The following is a 19,615-nucleotide window of genomic DNA, read 5'->3' on the forward strand; positions in this document are numbered from 1 at the left end:
CAAGATCATGGTCCCCACAGTAATGGGCTCATTCTTGAGTAGATATGCAATAAATGGTATTTCTTATTTGCTTCTTAAAAAACCATGCCCCCCCCCCCCCCCCCGCCACTATTCCTTCATTTAAAAGCTCAATTTTGCCTAGTTTCCAATCTGGAAGGGATAACTGACACCTCACAGTGGATTACTGAAACCTAAATGCTGTGGCCACATCCATTAAAGCCCCCATACCCAATACCCAATATTATTAAAATGGTTACCTCTGTCCAATCAGCAATTAATAAGTATTTTGCTAATATAAAAAAGAAAAGAAAAAGCAATAATGGAAGAGTTCCTTTAAATTGGATACTACTCTGTTTAAACTGCCAGTTCACCAAAAACTCAGATAACACCCAACTTAATCATCTACTCTGATAGGTGCTGAGGTAGGGACCCTTAGTTTTACCTTCTAAGAAGTTAAAAATTAGTTGAGGTGGTGAGAGATAACTATATACTCATGGACTGATTTATACTATAAGCTCTAAAATGCTATTGGAATTTAGAGAAGGAGAAAATCATGTAATCAAGTGGTTAGATACTTAATATTTGACTTAGTGAATAAATGAATGAACAGTCAAATATATGGCAGGCTTATGGGAGAGGTACAGCTGGAGCTGGGTAAAATAAGTACCACTGCCTCTCTTTGTATCTGCAAAATATAGTCTACCCTTACCATAGATAAAAGAAACTGGAGTTTGATGATTGTAGAAGACCAGTCCAAAGTTTTTCAGAAATCAATGTACTTCCATCAGGCAAGTTTAAAGAGAGGTAGATTTGGGCTCAATACAAGGAGGAACTTAGTATTGAAAGGGAGATTACAATTTTGTATGAATCAGGCAGAGGCCATTCAACTTTTTTGAGTTGTCAGAGAGAGAATTAATTTATCAGATTGAACCATAAGGAGATTTTATGTCTAAATCTTTGCTTTTTTAAAAATAAATTCCCATTTCTGTTTTCCTCTGTGAATTTAGTGGATAGAAGTTGATGAATCGATTAGGGTTATACTTCTTTTTCTCTTTTCACGTGCATGTCCCCTCACTATCTATTGCTTTAACCTGCTTTATTTTTCTTCATAGCACTTGTCACTACCTGATACTTTTTATTAATTTATTGTCTGTGTCCTCCCCTGGAATATAAGCTCTTTCTTAGCAGATACTTTGTTCATCACAAACTTATCCAGAGTACCATGAGAGTGCCTAGCACATAATTGTCACTCAGTAAACATTTACTGAACCTTTCATTTGCTGAATGAGTTTATAAATATATTTATATCTAAATAAATAATATACATGTATAAATAGTGATACAGTTTTTTCTAAATATGAAAGTAGTACTGTAAGTATTATAAGAAAATACAGAAAAGTATAAAAAAGAACAATAAAAATTGGAGGACTATATCAACAACAACATAGACTCCTGAGAAATATGCTCAGTTGAGTTTGTGTTAAACTTTGAGGTGCTTTGGCTCTGTTGAGTTAGTAAATAATGGCAATTTAACTCCACCCGTAATTTTTTTTTTTAAATAAAAGATGCTGGTAAGGAAGGATGACTGCACAGGGATTACTTATGGGAACACAGGATCCAAAACCAGACAATAGGCCCTTATGTTATCTGGACAATCTCCTTCTTTTACCTCCTGTAATTGGTGATATCATAATTAGGCCTGCATATTATTTCTGAACACTGCCATACAATGCACTTCATTTAGCTGGGCTTATGGTGATTAGATCATGCACAGGGAGCTGGCTCCTTGGTTACCAGGCGCAGGAGAGGAGTTGGGAAGCTTAAACAATATGAAAAATTAGGGTTGATGTAAAGGAATAGGGCTCTCTGGAAAAGCACAGAGATTTTTTTCAGCTTGTACAAGTGCCTCAGTGATCTTCGATTTTAACAGAAGATCTTTAAACAGAATTGATTCCTACCTCATTAATCTTTCTATAAATAAGGGCCTCCTTTAACTTCCCTTTTCTCATTTGTAAATGTTCTTAGGTGCTGTGGAGTCGGTTCCGACTCATGGTGACTCTCTCTACAAAAGAATGAAACATTCCCTGGTCCTACACCATCCTCACAATCGTGGCAGTGTTTGAGCCCATTATTGCAACCACTGTGTCAGTCCATCTCACTGAGGGTCTTCCTCTTTTTTGCTGACCCTCTACTTTACCAAGTTTGATGCCTTTCTTCAGGGACTGGTCCCTCCTGATAACATGTCCAAAGTAAGTGAGACAAAGTCTCGCTATTCTCGCTTCTAAGGAGCATTCTGGCTGTACTTCTCCCAAGACAGATTTGTTCATTCTTCTGGCAGTCTGTGGTATATTCAGTATTCTTCACCAACACCATAATTTAAAGGCATCAATTTTTCTTCGGTCTTCCTTATTCATTGCCTAGCTTTCGCGTGCATATGATGCAATTAAAAACATTATGACTTGGATCAAGTTCGAACCTACCAGCCAGCTCTGTGCCCCACTGGAGAAAGATTACAGCCTTGGGAAACCTATGGGGCAGTCCTACTGTGATCTTTTGAGTCAGTATGAGTCAGAATTGACTCGACTCAATGGCAGTGGGTTCATCTCTAGTGTAGGGCTGCTAACACCTATTTTGCAAGATTGTTATGGTTTTAATGAGCTAACATTTTAAAAAATCTAACATAGTACCCAGAAGATAAAAGACCTACCATAGTTCCTGGAACACATACCATTTTTAGTTCCACTTCTTGAAATTCTTTTTATCGTCATTGTTACTGTCCATGCTATCAGGTTTTAATTGACTTATTGTAACACAATTACATTTTGAAATCCTATTGTGTTTGGCATTTTGAATAACATTTTGTATTTCTTAAGCTCCTTGCCATCGAGTAAATTCCAAGTCATAGCAACCCTATAGGGCAGAGTAGAACTGCCCCATAGAGTTTCTAAGGAGCACCTGGTAGAGTCAAACTACCAACTTTTTAGTTAGCAGACATAGCTCTTAACCACTATGCCACCAGGGTTTCATGTATTTGTTGCCATTTTAAATTACCCACCTTGGATTATAACTTTTGAAATTGGCTTACGTATTTTACTCTCCCTGTTTGATCACAAGTAATCTAAGGGATAGAGACTTACTCATTTTTTTTTTTTTTAATAATTTTTATTGTGCTTTAAGTGAAAGTTTACAAATCAAGCCAGTCTCTCACACAAAAACCCATATACACCTTGCTACACACTCCCAATTACTCTCCCCCTAATGAGACAGCCCGCTCTCTCCCTCCACTTTCTGTTTTCGTGTCCATTTTGCCAGCTTCTAACCCCCTCCACCCTCTAATCTCCCCTCCAGGCAGGAGATGCCAACATAGTCTCAAGTGTCCACCTGATCCAAGAAGCTCATTCCTCACCAGCATCCCTCTCCAACCCATTGTCCAGTCCAATCCGTGTCTGAAGAGTTGGCTTCGGGAATGGTTCCTGTCCTGGGCCAACAGAAGGTCTGGGGGCCATGACCACTGGGGTCCTTCTAGTCTCAGTCAGACCACTGAGTCTGGTCTTATGAGAATTTGGGGTCTGCATCCCACTGCTCTCCTGCTCCCTCAGGGGTTCTCTGTTGTGTTCCCTGTCAGGGCAGTCATTGGTTGTAGCCGGGCACCATCTAGTTCTTCTGGTCTCAGGATGATGTAGTCTCTGGTTCATGTGGCCTTTCTCATTTTTTTATTCAGTACAGTGCTTAGGACAGTGCTTTGAACCAGTGTATGTTCAATAAAACTTTATTGAATTGAATGCATTTGTGCTAGCCTTTTGAAAGGTACAACTAAAATATCTAATGTAACTATTGTTAATAAAAATAAGCATCCTCACACACATAACCTTGTAAAGTCCATGCAGATCTAGCTGCACAGTGTAATTTCTGTGAACATTTATTGAAGAGAAGAGGACATGCCCAGGTGGTGGTTATATCTTAAGACTGACAAATCTAGAGCAAGCTGTGTTTTTGTTTTTTTCAAATCCAGTTTTAATTTTTTTTTTTTTTTTTTATTCACTTGTAACGGTTTGTTCCTAGTAGAAGGGCCTTCAGCAGTAGGACAGTTATTGTATATATGAACAATTTGGCAGATGAGGTGACTCAGAGGAAGTCAAAAGTAGGAAAGGAAGAGGCCAGAAAATGAAGTATTTACCTGTTTAATCCAGCAGGCCTTCAGGCAGCACACATGACAGGGTGCTGCTTCACTTCATTATCCCTTTGATTCAGCCTGTCTGCCAATCTCAGATGGTTTCATTGCCATACCTGAGCAAAGCCTTAGAGCTGAAATTGTTCGTGTTAGGACCAGAGTGTTGTTTAAGATAAGACTCTCAGTGTTGCCAAGTATGTGGTGTTTGATTCCTGTCCCTTGGCCTTGCAGCCACGGCACTTCTCACCATTTCCTTTTCCTGAGGTGTGCGTGGTCAGGGATGAACCTCCGACTGTTTTGGTGGATTCCCTGCTTCCAGTTCTCACCATTTCCTTTTCCCGAGGTGTGCGTGGTCGGGGATGAACCTCCGACTGTTTTGGTGGATTCCCTGCTTCCAGTTCTCACCATTTCCTTTCCCCGAGGTGTGTGTGGTCGGGGATGAACCTCTGACTGGTTTGGTGGATTCCCTGCTTCCAGTTCTCACCATTTCCTTTTCCCGAGGTGTGTGTGGTCAGGGATGAACCTCTGACTGGTTTGGTGGATTCCCTGCTTCCAGTTCTCACCATTTCCTTTTCCCGAGGTGTGCGTGGTCGGGGATGAACCTCTGACTGGTTTGGTGGATTCCCTGCTTCCAGTTCTCACCATTTCCTTTTCCCGAGGTGTGTGTGGTCGGGGATGAACCTCTGACTGTTTTGGTGGATTCCCTGCTTCCAGTTCTCACCATTTCCTTTTCCCGAGGTGTGCGTGGTCGGGGATGAACCTCCGACTGGTTTGGTGGATTCCCTGCTTCCAGTTCTCACCATTTCCTTTTCCCGAGGTGTGCGTGGTCGGGGATGAACCTCTGACTGGTTTGGTGGATTCCCTGCTTCCAGTTCTCACCATTTCCTTTTCCCGAGGTGTGCGTGGTCGGGGATGAACCTCTGACTGGTTTGGTGGATTCCCTGCTTCCAGTTCTCACCATTTCCTTTCCCCGAGGTGTGTGTGGTCGGGGATGAACCTCCGACTGGTTTGGTGGATTCCCTGCTTCCAGTTCTCACCATTTCCTTTTCCCGAGGTGTGTGTGGTCGGGGATGAACCTCCGACTGGTTTGGTGGATTCCCTGCTTCCAGTTCTCACCATTTCCTTTCCCCGAGGTGTGTGTGGTCGGGGATGAACTTCCGACTGGTTTGGTGGATTCCCTGCTTCCAGTTCTCACCATTTCCTTTTCCCGAGGTGTGCGTGGTCGGGGATGAACCTCCGACTGTTTTGGTGGATTCCCTGCTTCCAGTTCTCACCATTTCCTTTCCCCGAGGTGTGTGTGGTCGGGGATGAACCTCCGACTGGTTTGGTGGATTCCCTGCTTCCAGTTCTCACCATTTCCTTTCCCCGAGGTGTGTGTGGTCGGGGATGAACCTCCGACTGGTTTGGTGGATTCCCTGCTTCCAGTTCTCACCATTTCCTTTTCACGAGGTGTGTGTGGTCGGGGATGAACCTCTGACTGGTTTGGTGGATTCCCTGCTTCCAGTTCTCACCATTTCCTTTTCCCAAGGTGTGTGTGGTCGGGGATGAACCTCTGACTGTTTTGGTGGATTCCCTGCTTCCAGTTCTCACCATTTCCTTTTCCCGAGGTGTGCGTGGTCGGGGATGAACCTCTGACTGGTTTGGTGGATTCCCTGCTTCCAGTTCTCACCATTTCCTTTTCCCGAGGTGTGCGTGGTCGGGGATGAACCTCTGACTGGTTTGGTGGATTCCCTGCTTCCAGTTCTCACCATTTCCTTTTCCCGAGGTGTGCGTGGTCGGGGATGAACCTCTGACTGGTTTGGTGCATTCCCTGCTTCCAGTTCTCACCATTTCCTTTTCCCGAGGTGTGCGTGGTCGGGGATGAACCTCTGACTGTTTTGGTGGATTCCCTGCTTCCAGTTCTCACCATTTCCTTTTCCCGAGGTGTGTGTGGTCGGGGATGAACCTCTGACTGTTTTGGTGGATTCCCTGCTTCCAGTTCTCACCATTTCCTTTTCCCGAGGTGTGTGTGGTCGGGGATGAACCTCTGACTGGTTTGGTGGATTCCCTGCTTCCAGTTCTCACCATTTCCTTTTCCCGAGGTGTGTGTGGTCGGGGATGAACCTCTGACTGTTTTGGTGGATTCCCTGCTTCCAGTTCTCACCATTTCCTTTTCCCGAGGTGTGCGTGGTCGGGGATGAACCTCTGACTGGTTTGGTGGATTCCCTGCTTCCAGTTCTCACCATTTCCTTTTCCCGAGGTGTGCGTGGTCGGGGATGAACCTCTGACTGGTTTGGTGGATTCCCTGCTTCCAGTTCTCACCATTTCCTTTTCCCGAGGTGTGCGTGGTCGGGGATGAACCTCTGACTGGTTTGGTGGATTCCCTGCTTCCAGTTCTCACCATTTCCTTTTCCCGAGGTGTGTGTGGTCGGGGATGAACCTCTGACTGTTTTGGTGGATTCCCTGCTTCCAGTTCTCACCATTTCCTTTTCCCGAGGTGTGCGTGGTCGGGGATGAACCTCTGACTGGTTTGGTGGATTCCCTGCTTCCAGTTCTCACCATTTCCTTTTCCCGAGGTGTGCGTGGTCGGGGATGAACCTCTGACTGGTTTGGTGGATTCCCTGCTTCCAGTTCTCACCATTTCCTTTTCCTGAGGTGTGCGTGGTCGGGGATGAACCTCTGACTGGTTTGGTGGATTCCCTGCTTCCAGTTCTCACCATTTCCTTTTCCCTAGGTGTGCGTGGTCAGGGATGAACCTCCGACTGTTTTGGTGGATTCCCTGCTTCCAGTCCTGGGAGTGCTCTTCTCTCTCTACTGTTTTACCAGGCAGAGTGTGTCTCACATAAGGTAAAGGACCAAGAGAACAATATTTATTTATAACTAGTGACGTCTTATTTGTACATTGTATTTATTCTTATTTAGAATGTAGGACTTAAACCATTTTGCCATTGTTACATTTGGGGATCCTTTTTTTTTTTTTTTTTGCTTATCTAGAAAAGAAAAGGAATTTTATAGAATACAAGGGAATTGGATGTAGTTTTCAGAATGCCTTGCCTCAGCCTCTGTTGTAGACACCAGAGATAAAAATCTCCGTTTACATGTATAAGCATGCCACTGTTTGATCAGTGAGAAATACTGGAATTACATGTCTAGGAAGAAGGAAATAGGTAATGGATCATAATACCTATGCGGAGTTAGAAAACCAGTTTTGGAAATCTGGGTCTGAATGTTGCACACTCTAATTTAGACATGGATTTGGCATTAGTGATGCAGAATATTTAGAAAGAAAGGATTTCTTAGTCATCCAGAAAATAATCTTTTGTATTGAAATTTAAGTAGGACTCATTTTGTATTAGCTCTGTATTCTCAGTCATTTATGTTATTTCTCCCTTTTGATAAAACTTGATATCCCTTCTAAAGTCCAATAGAATTTTAATTTTTTTGGTGTTTGGCAACCCTCACATGTAATCTGAGATACAGTGATAATTTGCCTTCTTCTTAGGGTTATTTTGAAGACTAACTATGTGTTACTTATGAAATAATGCATGGTAAATGCTTATTAACACAGTCTCTGGCAAATAGGAAGTTCAATAAATGGTAGCTGTCATCATTGTGGTGAAAGAAAATACCTGGTTTTGCATATTATTCAAAGCTTACATATTGTCTTTGTCTCTCGAACTTTTGGTTAGCACAGCAACAAGGGCAGTGAAAGGAGATAATGCAGTGGGAGATGAATGCTATAAATATGTGCATTTGACTTCAGAGAACTGTCCATGTAGTAACTCTAGTTTTAGTTTTGAAACCAAAGTCTCCATAGCACCATCATGTCCTCATCAGACACTGAGAAAAAACAAATGCTTATTCTATTCCTCTCTTAATTGACTGGCACAGATAAAAGAGGATAAGGAGACAGCAATATTTTGTTGATATACTGTTTTCTGGTCGCCTGTTATTGGTCCAATTGATAACAGATGGCTTTATCAGTATAAGCTTTGGATCACAGTGCTTGATTGAAAGGCATTAGTATACTCTTCAGTGTTGAGATTACCAAAAAATAAACATAAAGTAAAATTACAAATCATGTGGAGCTCATGTGGCATATCAGGGCTACCTCTAGAGCCAAGAATTAGTCAGTCGGTCATGAAATTTCAGGATATTTGCATTATTACATTCACATGAACTATACCTTCCACTCCTACATGTCAGTCTGACTAGGTGATTGTGCCAGCATTTAGAATGCAATGGAGTTGACAGGCTTTTTTTCCTTTTTTATGTTAGCTTGTTAGATGTAAGATGAAAGGCTCATTCATAACTGCTTTTTCTGCCAGGTCACTTTGCCAAGAGATCTTATTATGGATTCTGGGGAAGCTGGAAAGGAAGAAGGCAATTGCCAGCCTGAAAGGATTTGCAGGGTTGGACAAATCTGTGCCTTCTCTCCATTCTCTGTGTCAGTTTAGAGCTGCCACTCAAGGTGGCATTATGATTACCATCCAAGAAGCCATTAGGTGAGTCCATCCATGCTTTACTACTCACTTCAGATTTAATTCTACCCAAAAGGCCATTCTGTGACTCACCACTAAGGGGTGCTGATAGAAAGGAAACCAGAAACGCTTTCAAGTCGCTGAGATAATTCCTGTTTATAATCTCTGAATGCAACCTGAGCCTTAAGTAATCTTCCAGGTTTTTTCCCTAGGTGCTAGCACATGGAGTCGCTGTGAGTCAAAAATCAACTTGACAGCACCTAATAGCAACCACAACAAGCTAATAAACCTGTTGCCATCAAGTCGATTCCGACTCACAGCAACCCTATAGGACAGAGTAGAACTGCCCTATAGAGTTATCAAGGAGCACCTGGTGGATATGAACTTCCGGCCTTTTGTTTAACAGCCATAATGCTTAACCATTATGCCACTAGGGTTTCTACAACAAACTAATAATATGTGCAGTTTACCAGGGCCTCACAGCACCACATCACAACAAGCTCGCTTATTTTACCAAGTCTTTGCCAGAAGTCAGAGTAAAGTCAAATAAATACATGTCGACCCTCAAAACCAGAATAATTCAATTCTTTTACTGTCTCTAAAAATAGTATATGCGTTCAGAGTCAGATTTATTCCTAAAGGAAATTGTCCAATACCTATCTTTGGCGGTGATTTTATGATGAAGGTTTGTTTCTTCTAGGGACTGATTAGCTGAAAGAATTGAGTATTGCCCATTTTTAAATCTTCAGTGCCTAACTTAATATACTTGGTACATATAAGATGCATAATAAATTTTAGCCGGATGTATGAATTTATGATTCTGAAGTCTTGTGTGTATATATTTTAATTTATTTCTATTCTCTAGGTGATATATAGAGGATGTTATTACCTCAGAATTTAAGTTCCTTTTGATCAGGGTCCATGGAGTATTTAACTAGTGGCAGCTGGTCTATTTGGATATGTTATTACATTCGAAGTGTTGCTGTTTCTTGAGGCATTTAAATTTACATTCACGGTTAACTTGATAAAGTTTTAAAATACCATTTTAATACGAAGAATTTGAGAAAAATAGAAAAACACGTAGATTGCTAACAGAATTATCAATATAAACTGAAGTTACTAATTTGTTGGGAGTTGTCGAGCATTAGTAAGTTTGTGCTTACAGCTATATCCCTGAACTGAAGGAGTTTAAATTTTTTTGACATGTTTATTTAAAAAAAAATCCTTGGTTTTTCCTTTTTTTTAGTTGTGCTTTAGGTGAAAGTTTACAGAGCAAATTAGTTTCTCATTAAACAATTAATACACATATTGTTTGGTGACCTTGGTTGACAACTCCATGACGTGTCAGCACTCCCCTTTTCAGTTTGGGCGTCTATTTCCATTTGTCCAGTTTTCCTGTCCCCTCCTGCCGTCTCATCCTTGCCCCTGGGTTGGTGTTCCCATTAGGTCTCGTATTCATCGTTGAACTACATGTGTGATTGTTAGTTTTATAGGCCTATCTAATCTTTGGCTGAAGTGTGAGCCTCAGGAGTGACTTCAGTACTGAGTTAAAAGGGTGTCGGGGGCTATACTCTTGAGGTTTCTCCAGCCTCTGTCAGACCGGTAAGTCTGGTCTTTTTTTTGTGTGTGTGAGTTTAAATTTTGTTCTACATTTTTCTCTAGCTCTGTCCAGTACCCTCTATTGTGATCCCTGTCAGAGCAGTTGGTGGCAGTACCCAAGCACCATCTAGTTGTGCTGTACTCAGTCTGGTGAAGGCTGTGGTAGTTGTGATCTATTAGTCCTTTGGACGAGTCTTTCCCTGTGTCTCTGGTTTTCTTCATTCTCCCTTGCTCCAGATGCGGTGGGACCAATAGATGTATCGTGGATGGCTGCTCATAATCTTTTAAGACTGTTTAAAAATTCTTAGGAACAATTTTAACCTGTGACCAATTTAGTGACGGTACAGGGAATTTTACAGTATTTCATTTATTAATAGTTGGAAATGATTGTTATCTTAACAGGTCTTTAGTACATCTCTAAGTGGGTACATGTCAAAGTCAACAGTTCTTATTGAAACAATAGCATTCCCTTTCGGCAGGAAAAAAAGTGAATGGTCAGTGATTGAATTAATTTCTATTCACTGTCAGAAGTTGTGGTCCGTAACCCGGGGTCTTTGCCTGGACTTCTAGAAGTCTATAATCTCTTTGAAATTATTCACAAAATTTTGTTTCTTTGAGCAAACAGGTTTTTTTTTTCTTCAAAAAATAAGGTCCATAGCTCGCTGTAGATACATAAAGCCAACCATGTCCCTAAAAAGTTGACAGCCACTGTACCAGAGAGAGAGAAATGTGTGTGTATGTGATTTTATCATTTATTCTAAAGATTCTGCTGATCGTTCTAGTCCCTTAGGGAAGGGTCAGGCACATTGGTTTGTACCACCATTTACTTTTCACTCCACCACTCTGGGGCGGACTGTTTATCAGTAAGAAGTTTGTTTAGAGGAACCCTACAAGAGCAGTTTCCTTTCATGCTCTTTAGATCCACAGCTTTACTTTTCTGGAACTAAATGTAAGTATTTGGAATTGACCCTTTATTATTGAAATTTTAAGAATAAAAAAATAGTGCTTCTTAAAATAATTGTCAAGTCTATTTAAGAGTATTTGAATATAGTACTTCATTTTGAAGTAAACAATCACAGTGCTTCACAGAAGCTTAGAAGTGATGTCTATCCATTTCCACTTTTCTTCTAAAATAGAATGGCAATTTGTGGTGGAGGAAGCATGACTAATTTGAAGGACTCTGAAAGATTCTAGGATAATGTAGGAAGTAATCCAAAGCGTAGTTTATAGGTTATTAGTTCTATTAGAGGATTACGAAGGCCGTGTTTTTAGTGAACTGGCAAATTGGGACATATTGTCCAATGAGATAATCTGACAAATTAACTTTAATTTTTTAATGAGGCAACATCTGTCATTTTTTCCTCTATTTATTTGGAAAAAAATTCATTTTTTTAATCGCAAAAGTCACACGTTCTTTGTAAAAAAAACAAAAAGGCAAAGAAGGAAGCAAAATCCAACCACTCTCCTATTCACTGTTCGTTTTAGTGTTTGTTTTTTAGTGTCTTCTGTGCATTTGTATTAGTTTACATGATACAATGTTATAATATTGAGTTCTGGTTTCTTTGATTATCAGATGAATTAAAACTAAAAGCCTTAGTGCCTTATGAGAAGTTTCTGGAACTTTTTGTAGAAATCATAGCAGTTTTCAGTAATTCAAGCAAATTTTATTACTTAGTAGTTATATTTGGCCTACTCCATTTTCTGAACCTTTATGCACTTTCTTGCCTCAACTAATTGGTTTCATGTTAGTTGAGATTGGCTTCATTTCCTCCTATGATGATCATATCTTTTTCCACTGCCCATAACCCTTCAGTGGCTCATCAGAAAAAAACCCAAGTTCCTTTGAGTGACATCCAAGGATGTCCTTGCTTTGCAGCCTTCTCTTTCTCTATTCTTCCTAAGGAACTAGATTATCTGTACACAACTTACACTTTAATTTTTCTTGCTTTGCAATTTGCCAAAATAATAGTAATTCTTTAACGTTTGTCTTAAAAACCACTTCCTTCATGAATTTTTCCCTATCTGAGCCACAGGGCACTATAGCCAAGATTCTGAGAATAAACACTTTTTTCAACATGGAGAAATAGGAAAATAATTTTTAAAATTTTGAGGTCTTCCTAATGATTTACTGTACGGAAATAACATGCTAGTTCAGAAAATTATCATTTTTTTTTTTTTTAAATCTCTGGGTGACACTGCCAATATAAATCTTACCCTGCCTTGCAGTAAGGAAGATGAAGATGAAGCCCTGTACCAGAAGATGTCTTCAGAGCAGTGCCAGGTAGAGCATCTTGGGGACTTGCTGTCCCTATGCCAGGAATGTGGTTTGGCAGGAGACTTCTTCATCTTCTGCCTGAAGGTAAGAACAACATAAAGCCCATGGTCAGCTTTATTCCTAGGTAGTTCCAGAAGAATCTCTGAATTTTTAAGGCATTCATAATTTTAGGACCTAAAATTTAGGTTCCAATTTAGGGAGTGTTATCAGAGGACATAGGGTAATTTATTTAGTAGTAGCTTTGAGGCAAGTGGTAAAAGAAGAAACTTATCTTTTGTAGTACACATATGATCTAACTGCTTCCAAGGTAATCTGCCATGAAATTTTAGACATGAACAGAGCAGAACTGTGGTCTATGAAAGGGTTAATCTTTGCTCTGTGTTGACAGTAAGAACTCTTTTGAAGTTAATAGAGGGTTTTACAGCTATAGAGTAATCCCTTATCCTTTCTGACTCTTGTGTTGTCAGGTATTTGGAGAGGAGATTTAGTAGTTCTGCCTCTCTCATTTCATTTTGTAGCCACTTGAAACCTTTTCCGGGTTTGTTTTTTAAGTGCCAGTGGTTGTGCTTCCTTTTGCCCTAGTCTCTGATAGTAACTTGTACCCCATAATGTTACTCCTTATTTGCACTCTGTTATATCAGAACCCAGGTGATCTCTGATTCCCTGTCCCCCAGCTCTGCCTTTTCCTCTAAGGTTGGTGTGGGGGTGGGAGAATGCAAGGAGGGCTATACACTTTTTGGGTGCTTTCTGACCTCCCGTATTCACATCCATCCCCATGCCCAGTCACTTATTCTAAACAACACTCCAAGGAGATGTGCTCTTAATTGTATACTTTTAAAAAATAATTGTTTAAAAGCAAACAAAAAATCAAAGGGCTTTGCTCTAAACGAGGTTTTCTTTAACCTCAGCACTTTTCTTTTTGGACCAGGTAATTTTTTGTAGTGGAGGATTGTCCTATTATGCATTGTAGGATGTTTAGCAACATCCCTGGCTTCCACTCATTAGATGCCGGTAGCACCTCCTAGTTATGACTAGAAATGTCCCCAGACATTGCCACATGTCCCCTGGGGAACAAAATTGCCCAGGCACAGTTGAGAACCACAGCTCTGAACTGTCAGTTATTTTGATAAATAAAGGATTCATTGGTAAGGAATTTAAGGTTTTCCCTTCTCAAGGAAATTTACAATATAAAGCATAGGTGAAAGGCCTGCAAAATCCACAGTAATGAATTGTTAGTAGAAGTTTAATTCTCTTAAGTATCTTAGTGAAAAGGGGCTATGATGCTGAAAGCTCTAATAATCTCTAAAAGGGGCTTGGATCTGAGGTCTCAATTCAAGGAAGGCTAGTGGTAGGGAATAAAAGTACTGATAAAGAAGTCTGTCAAACTAGCTCTTTGTATGTATGTATATGGTTTTTTTATTACAAAGTCTTACGTTTTTATATACATGGTATCATAATTACATATTGTTCTGCAACTTAAACATTTTCCGATCAGTGGTGTTTTTGAGATCTATCCATATTGATATCCATATAGGTTTAATACATTTATTTTAAGTGCTATGGTATAATAAATATGCCACAAATTATTTATTTGCTTATTGCTGAACATTTAGGTTGTTTCCAGTTTTGGGCTATTATAAATAACACTACAGTGAATACAGACTAGTTCTTTAAATACACATTTCACACAAGAGTTTTCCAGCTCTATTTCTGAAGCCTCTAGTGCTTGTACAGGCTTTTTCCTCACTTTTTCTCTTCTTTCATCCTTATAGGAGTTGACTCAAGTGGCTGTGGAAAATGAAGCAGTGTTAAAAACCAATCTCTTCTCCAGCAAAAGCCTCTTGGAATTAGAGCAGCGCCAGACTCTTGTGGAAGGCCAGAAGCGGAAGCTGCTGATCCTGCAGTTGATGGCAGTTCTATGTGAGAGAATGTCAGAGCAGATATTCACAAACATCACTCAGGTCAGTGGCTACTGCATTCTGGAGTCCAGCCTGGTGGTATTTGTCTATTTTGGTTTCTTTACATTTTTCAAAATATATTAAAAAAAAAAAAAAAAAGTTATCCAGAGCGTGGTTTGATGACACCTGCCTCAGCGTGACCCAGAATGTTCAACATGCATGTTATTGAGCCCACACCAGACCAACCAAATCCAAAACTTTCATAGGTCCTGGGAATAAGCAAGAGCCCTGATGGCACAGTGGTTAGGAGCTTGGCTGCTAACCAAAAAGTCGACAGTTTGAATCCACCAGCTGCTCCTTGGAAACCATGTGGGGCAATTCTACCCTGTGCTATAGCATTACTTACTATGAGTCAGAATCGACTTGATGGTGACGGGTTGGTTTGGGAATCAGCATGTTTAACAAGCTTCTGAAGTGATTCTCATGCATATTAAAGTTGAAGAGCTGTTTTAAGTATTTATATGTTATATTGCAGTGGTTTCAACTTTTGGTACAAATAAAATTGTCTGGGATCTTTTTCAAAATATAGATGCCCAGCCCACTCTTAGAAATTCTGATTCAGCCTATCTGCATTAGAGCTCCATGGATGAGTCTAATGTGCACGGAAAGTTGAGAATGATTAGTAACTTGAATGTGGGGGAAGAAATTCCTAATGATAATAGTTTCACCTGGAATTTTATAGGTCCTCTAATTTACAGCTTAGCTCCACAACATTCTGTGAATTTTTAAGATGTTTATTTAAAATGCTTTCAGGCCAGTGTAACTATGTGAATCAGAACCTGAATTTTATTGCCTCAGACATTATTTTTACCACTTGGTTTTTTTTTTTAAATCGGAAATAAAAGTAATAAAGCAGAGCCAGTGCAGGCGGCATATTTTACTACTTTACCAGAATTAATTGTTGTTTGGTTGGTAGATAGTCAGTTGTAAGAGGGTATGATTGTCATGCTTAAATCTGATTCTCCAGTTCTTTGTACCGCTGTCATTGTCATCTGCCTTCGGGTGTTGCTAAGCAGCATTTCACTATAGCTCCTGCTGAGAAAATTTGCAGCTGCCTGTCAGCCCTGACTTATCTTGCCTGTTTAATAAGAATTATGTTCATGATTTCTTTCCTGGCCTCTCATTCCTCCATGTTACTCAGTCGGGTGATTTGTTTCTACTGTTTATATCAGTTCCCTGGAGGCTTTTTCACCCAGACCTGTGTCTTTGTCTCAGGATGCCAGTTGGAAGGGGGAAAAGTCTAAAAAATGATATTACTTGAGCTTTTGCACTTATCTCCCTTTACTCCTAATTAAGGAACAATGGTGTTAGGGGACTACAAAAGTGATTTGTACCACTGAGTTATCCTTCAGCAAAGGTTAAAACGTATCAGGACAAAAAAGGACATAAAGGAATACTAAATTCCATCTAGTAGTCTTACTGCCAGTACTGATATTGTTGTGTTATTCTGAAACACACATACACATATGGAGAAAGCAAATAAGTTATAAGTAATTTTGCTAATAAGGAGCCCTGATGGCACAATGGTTAACCGTTCAACTGCTAACTGAAAGTTTGGCAGATCAAACCCACTGAGTGGCTCCACAGGAGGAAGACCTGGTGATCTACTCCTGTAAAGACTACAGCCTAGAAAACCCTATAGGACAGTCCTGCTATGTCACATGGAGTTGCTATGAGTCAAAAATTGACTTAATGGCACTTGACAACAACAATTTTGCTAATATCATTAGGAATAAAGATTTTCAACATAAGAAAAAACTATAAATATAAAACCAAAGAACTTAAGTAAAAAATCTATTGCATTGAATTTCAATTGGAAGTATTATTAGTATAAGCTCATGATTTATTTTTCTTTTTAAAAAGTATATAGACATTAGCTCTGTCCACTGTCAATGCCTAGAAGCAATGACAGCTTATTAGCAATGAGCTTTCCTAGTGCCCAGATTATTAAAAAAATACCCTTTTCTACTAAAGGACACAAAAGCTATTTTGAGTAATGACTGAATTGAGATCTGGGGCAAGAACTGTACAAAATTAATGGGGCCATGTCAGTAGGACTCAGGAACCAACTTAAAAGTGCTCCTTTTGGCCAAAGACAGGACACTTTGAGCATTAAAAAAATGTCCACAATGAATTGAAACACATCAAAGATACAAAAGTCTGAATCAAGACAACAACAACCCCTCATAGTTCATCTTTGGACGTTGCCAGGACATTGTCTTTGTCATCTAGTGGTGCTATGACAGAAAAATCACAAAGGGATGGCTTTAACAAAGAGAAATTAATTTTGTCACAGTCTAGTAGGCTAGAAGTTCAAATTCAGGGCATCAGCTCCAGGGGAAGGCTTTGTCTCTCTATCAACTCTGGAGGAAGTTCCTTGTCATCAATCTTCCCCTAGACTAGGAGCTTCTCCCCACACTACTTTCTTGGTGGTATGAGGTCTCCAACTGTCTACTTGTTTCCCTTTCCTTTTTTCTCTTTTATGATAAAAGGTGGTACAGATCACACCCTAGGGAAACTACATTGGATCAGGGATGTGACCTGAGCAAGGGTGTTACATCCCACCCTAATCCTCTTTACCCACAGGCAAAGATAATGATTTGTAACGCATAAGAAAATCTCAAAATGGAGGACAGCTACACAATACTGAGAATCATGGCCTAACCAAGTTGATACTTATTTTGGGGGGATACAATTCAATCCATGACAGGCATCAACTCATTATTTTGTCAGTAAAGGGACAGAATCAAGCATTTCTCTTTCCTGTAGGAATTGTATATCGAGGTAACCAAATAGTTAATGAGGAAATTTTATCTTTGTGCAAGAATCACAGCTAAAAAAACTCAGAAAACTAGAAAATTACATTTTACAACCTTTAGTGAAATAATGGATCGAGGCAACGGTCATCAATGCCTATTAAAACCACTAAATGAACTATTGACTAAATGAACTTTATAAATGGATATATTACGCTGAAAACCCAGACCAACAGATTTTTCCCCCCAACATTTTATTATGAAAAATTTTAGACAGATGGCAAACTTGAAAGAATTTTATAGCAAAGAATAGATTCTACCGTTAACATTTTATTAAACTTGCCTTATCACTTATCTATTCATTATTCCATCCCTCTATTCATCTTATTCTTGGTGTATTTCGGTGTTAATGCAGGTATCAGTATATGCCCCCCAAAGTATTTCAGCATGAACTGATTGATCTTAACAGTTGTTCATCCATAATGTGTACAAGCAGACATTTGCCTCCTGATGCAATACAGTAGGAAGTATGCAGCACCACCTAGGAAGGATTCTTACCAAAACAAAACAAACACTCCTTGAACCTAAGTCTAATCAAGGAAATTCAAGAGATAGAGGAGCAAGTTAAACAATGCCACGAGGAAGCAGTCAGGGGGAATTCAGAATGGGGGAAATCTTGCAATTCAAATGACCCAAATTCTTCATCAAATAAACCAAAAAACCAAACCCACTGCCGTCGAGTCCATTCTGACTCATAGCGACCCTGTAGGACAGAGTAGAACTGCCCCATAGAGTTTCCAAGGAACGCCTGGCAGATTTGAACTGCCAACCTCTTGGTTAACAGCTGTAGCAGTTAATCACTATGTCATCAGGGTTTCCCTTCATCAAATAAAAAAATAGATGGCATAAAACAGGGGCAACAGGGCTGTTGTAGCTTAAAAGGAACTTAAGAGACATATCAACCAAATGCAATGTGTGGATTCTCATTCAAACAAACCAATTGTATAAAGACATTTTGCAATAATCAGAAAAATTGAACCTGCACTAGATATTAAGGAATTCTTATTGGGTTTTCATGGTATGGTAATTTCTTAAGCATCTTGTGCTACTATAACAGAAATACCACAAGTAGATGGCTTTAACAAAGAGAAATTTATTTTCTCACAGTTTAGTAGGGTAGAAGTCCAAATTCAGGGCTTCAGCTCCAGGGGAAGGCCTTCTCTCTCTTTCGGCTTTGGAGGAAGGTCCTTGTCATCAATCTTTCCCTGGACTAGGAGTTTCTCTGTGCAGGAACCCCAGGTCCAAAGGATGTGCTCTGCTCCTGGTGCTTCTTTCTTGGTGGTATGAGTTTCCCAATTCTCTGCTTACTTCCCTTTTCTTTTATCTCTTGAGAGATAAAAGGTGGTGCAGGCCATACCCAGGGCAACTCCCTTTATATCAGATCAGGAATGTGGCCTGGTAAGGGTGTTACAATCCCACCCTAGTCCTCTTTAACATAAAATTACAATCACAAAATGGAGGACAACCACAGAATACTAGGAATCGTGGCCTAACCAAGTTAATACGCACATTTTGGATGGGGGTGGGGGGACATAACTCAATCCATGGCAGGCAGTTTTGTTAAAAACAACAAAAACAACAGATCTGTTAGGAATATATATTGAGTATTAATGGATTAAAAAAAATTAAAGTATGTTGGGAGATGGCATATTAGTATGTGAGATGGTGCAGAGAGGAATGAGGGGTACAGTGGTCTGTGTACTGATACCAAGCCCTTCACCAACTCCTGAATTCTTTCATTCCACGTTTATGAATTGTGGGCCTGCTATGTGCCATGTACTCTTCTAGGTGCCAGGGACACAGCAGTGAACAAAACAGACATATATCTGTGCTGTCATGGAGCTTACATTCATGTGTGGGGTGGGGGAGAAAATAGCAAGTAAGTAAGACACGTGGTATGTTAGATGTGTGGTAAATTTTGTGGTCATGGAGAGCTTCACTGAGAAAGTGACATTTGAGCAAAGGCTTGAAGGAAAGGAGGGAGGAAGCCATTCAGATACCTAGGGGAGAGTGGTCCAGGTAGAGGGAGCATGCTTAAAATGTGAAGGGATCAGCAAGGAGACCAGTGTAAATGGAGTGCAGTGAGCAAGATTCCCTCTTTTCTGCCCTTTCAGAAAACTGCCACCCTGTGCACCTCTACAATTGAATCACTGTAATTGGCACAGTAGAGGTGGTCCTAGACGGTGTGTTGCTTTTTTTTACTTTTTGAAATGTTAGGTTTTTTTTTTTTTTTTTTTTTAACGTAAGTAGCATGTGTTTATTGTAGGGGAAATCTTTTTTTTTTTTTTTTTTAAACAACCCAGAAACACATAATGTAAAAAGTAGGGACTTCTGGT

At 40.0% G+C, this 19,615-nt stretch overlaps 1 protein-coding gene across 1 annotated transcript in view; it reads left to right on the plus strand.

Annotated features, from left to right (window-relative positions):
• The window catches only part of TANGO6 (transport and golgi organization 6 homolog), a 207,689-nt gene that overhangs the window by 39,054 nt on the left and 149,020 nt on the right, over window positions 1–19,615 (plus strand). Inside the window, exons 8-11 of the mRNA XM_049864569.1 lie at window positions 6,885–6,997; window positions 8,479–8,655; window positions 12,457–12,589; window positions 14,278–14,466. Of these exons, the coding sequence (XP_049720526.1) occupies window positions 6,885–6,997; window positions 8,479–8,655; window positions 12,457–12,589; window positions 14,278–14,466 (612 nt within the window). The remainder of the gene's footprint in view (window positions 1–6,884; window positions 6,998–8,478; window positions 8,656–12,456; window positions 12,590–14,277; window positions 14,467–19,615) is intronic.

This window comes from Elephas maximus, chromosome 21 (genome assembly GCF_024166365.1).
Source record: "Elephas maximus indicus isolate mEleMax1 chromosome 21, mEleMax1 primary haplotype, whole genome shotgun sequence".
NCBI classification, from domain to species: Eukaryota; Metazoa; Chordata; class Mammalia; order Proboscidea; family Elephantidae; genus Elephas; species Elephas maximus.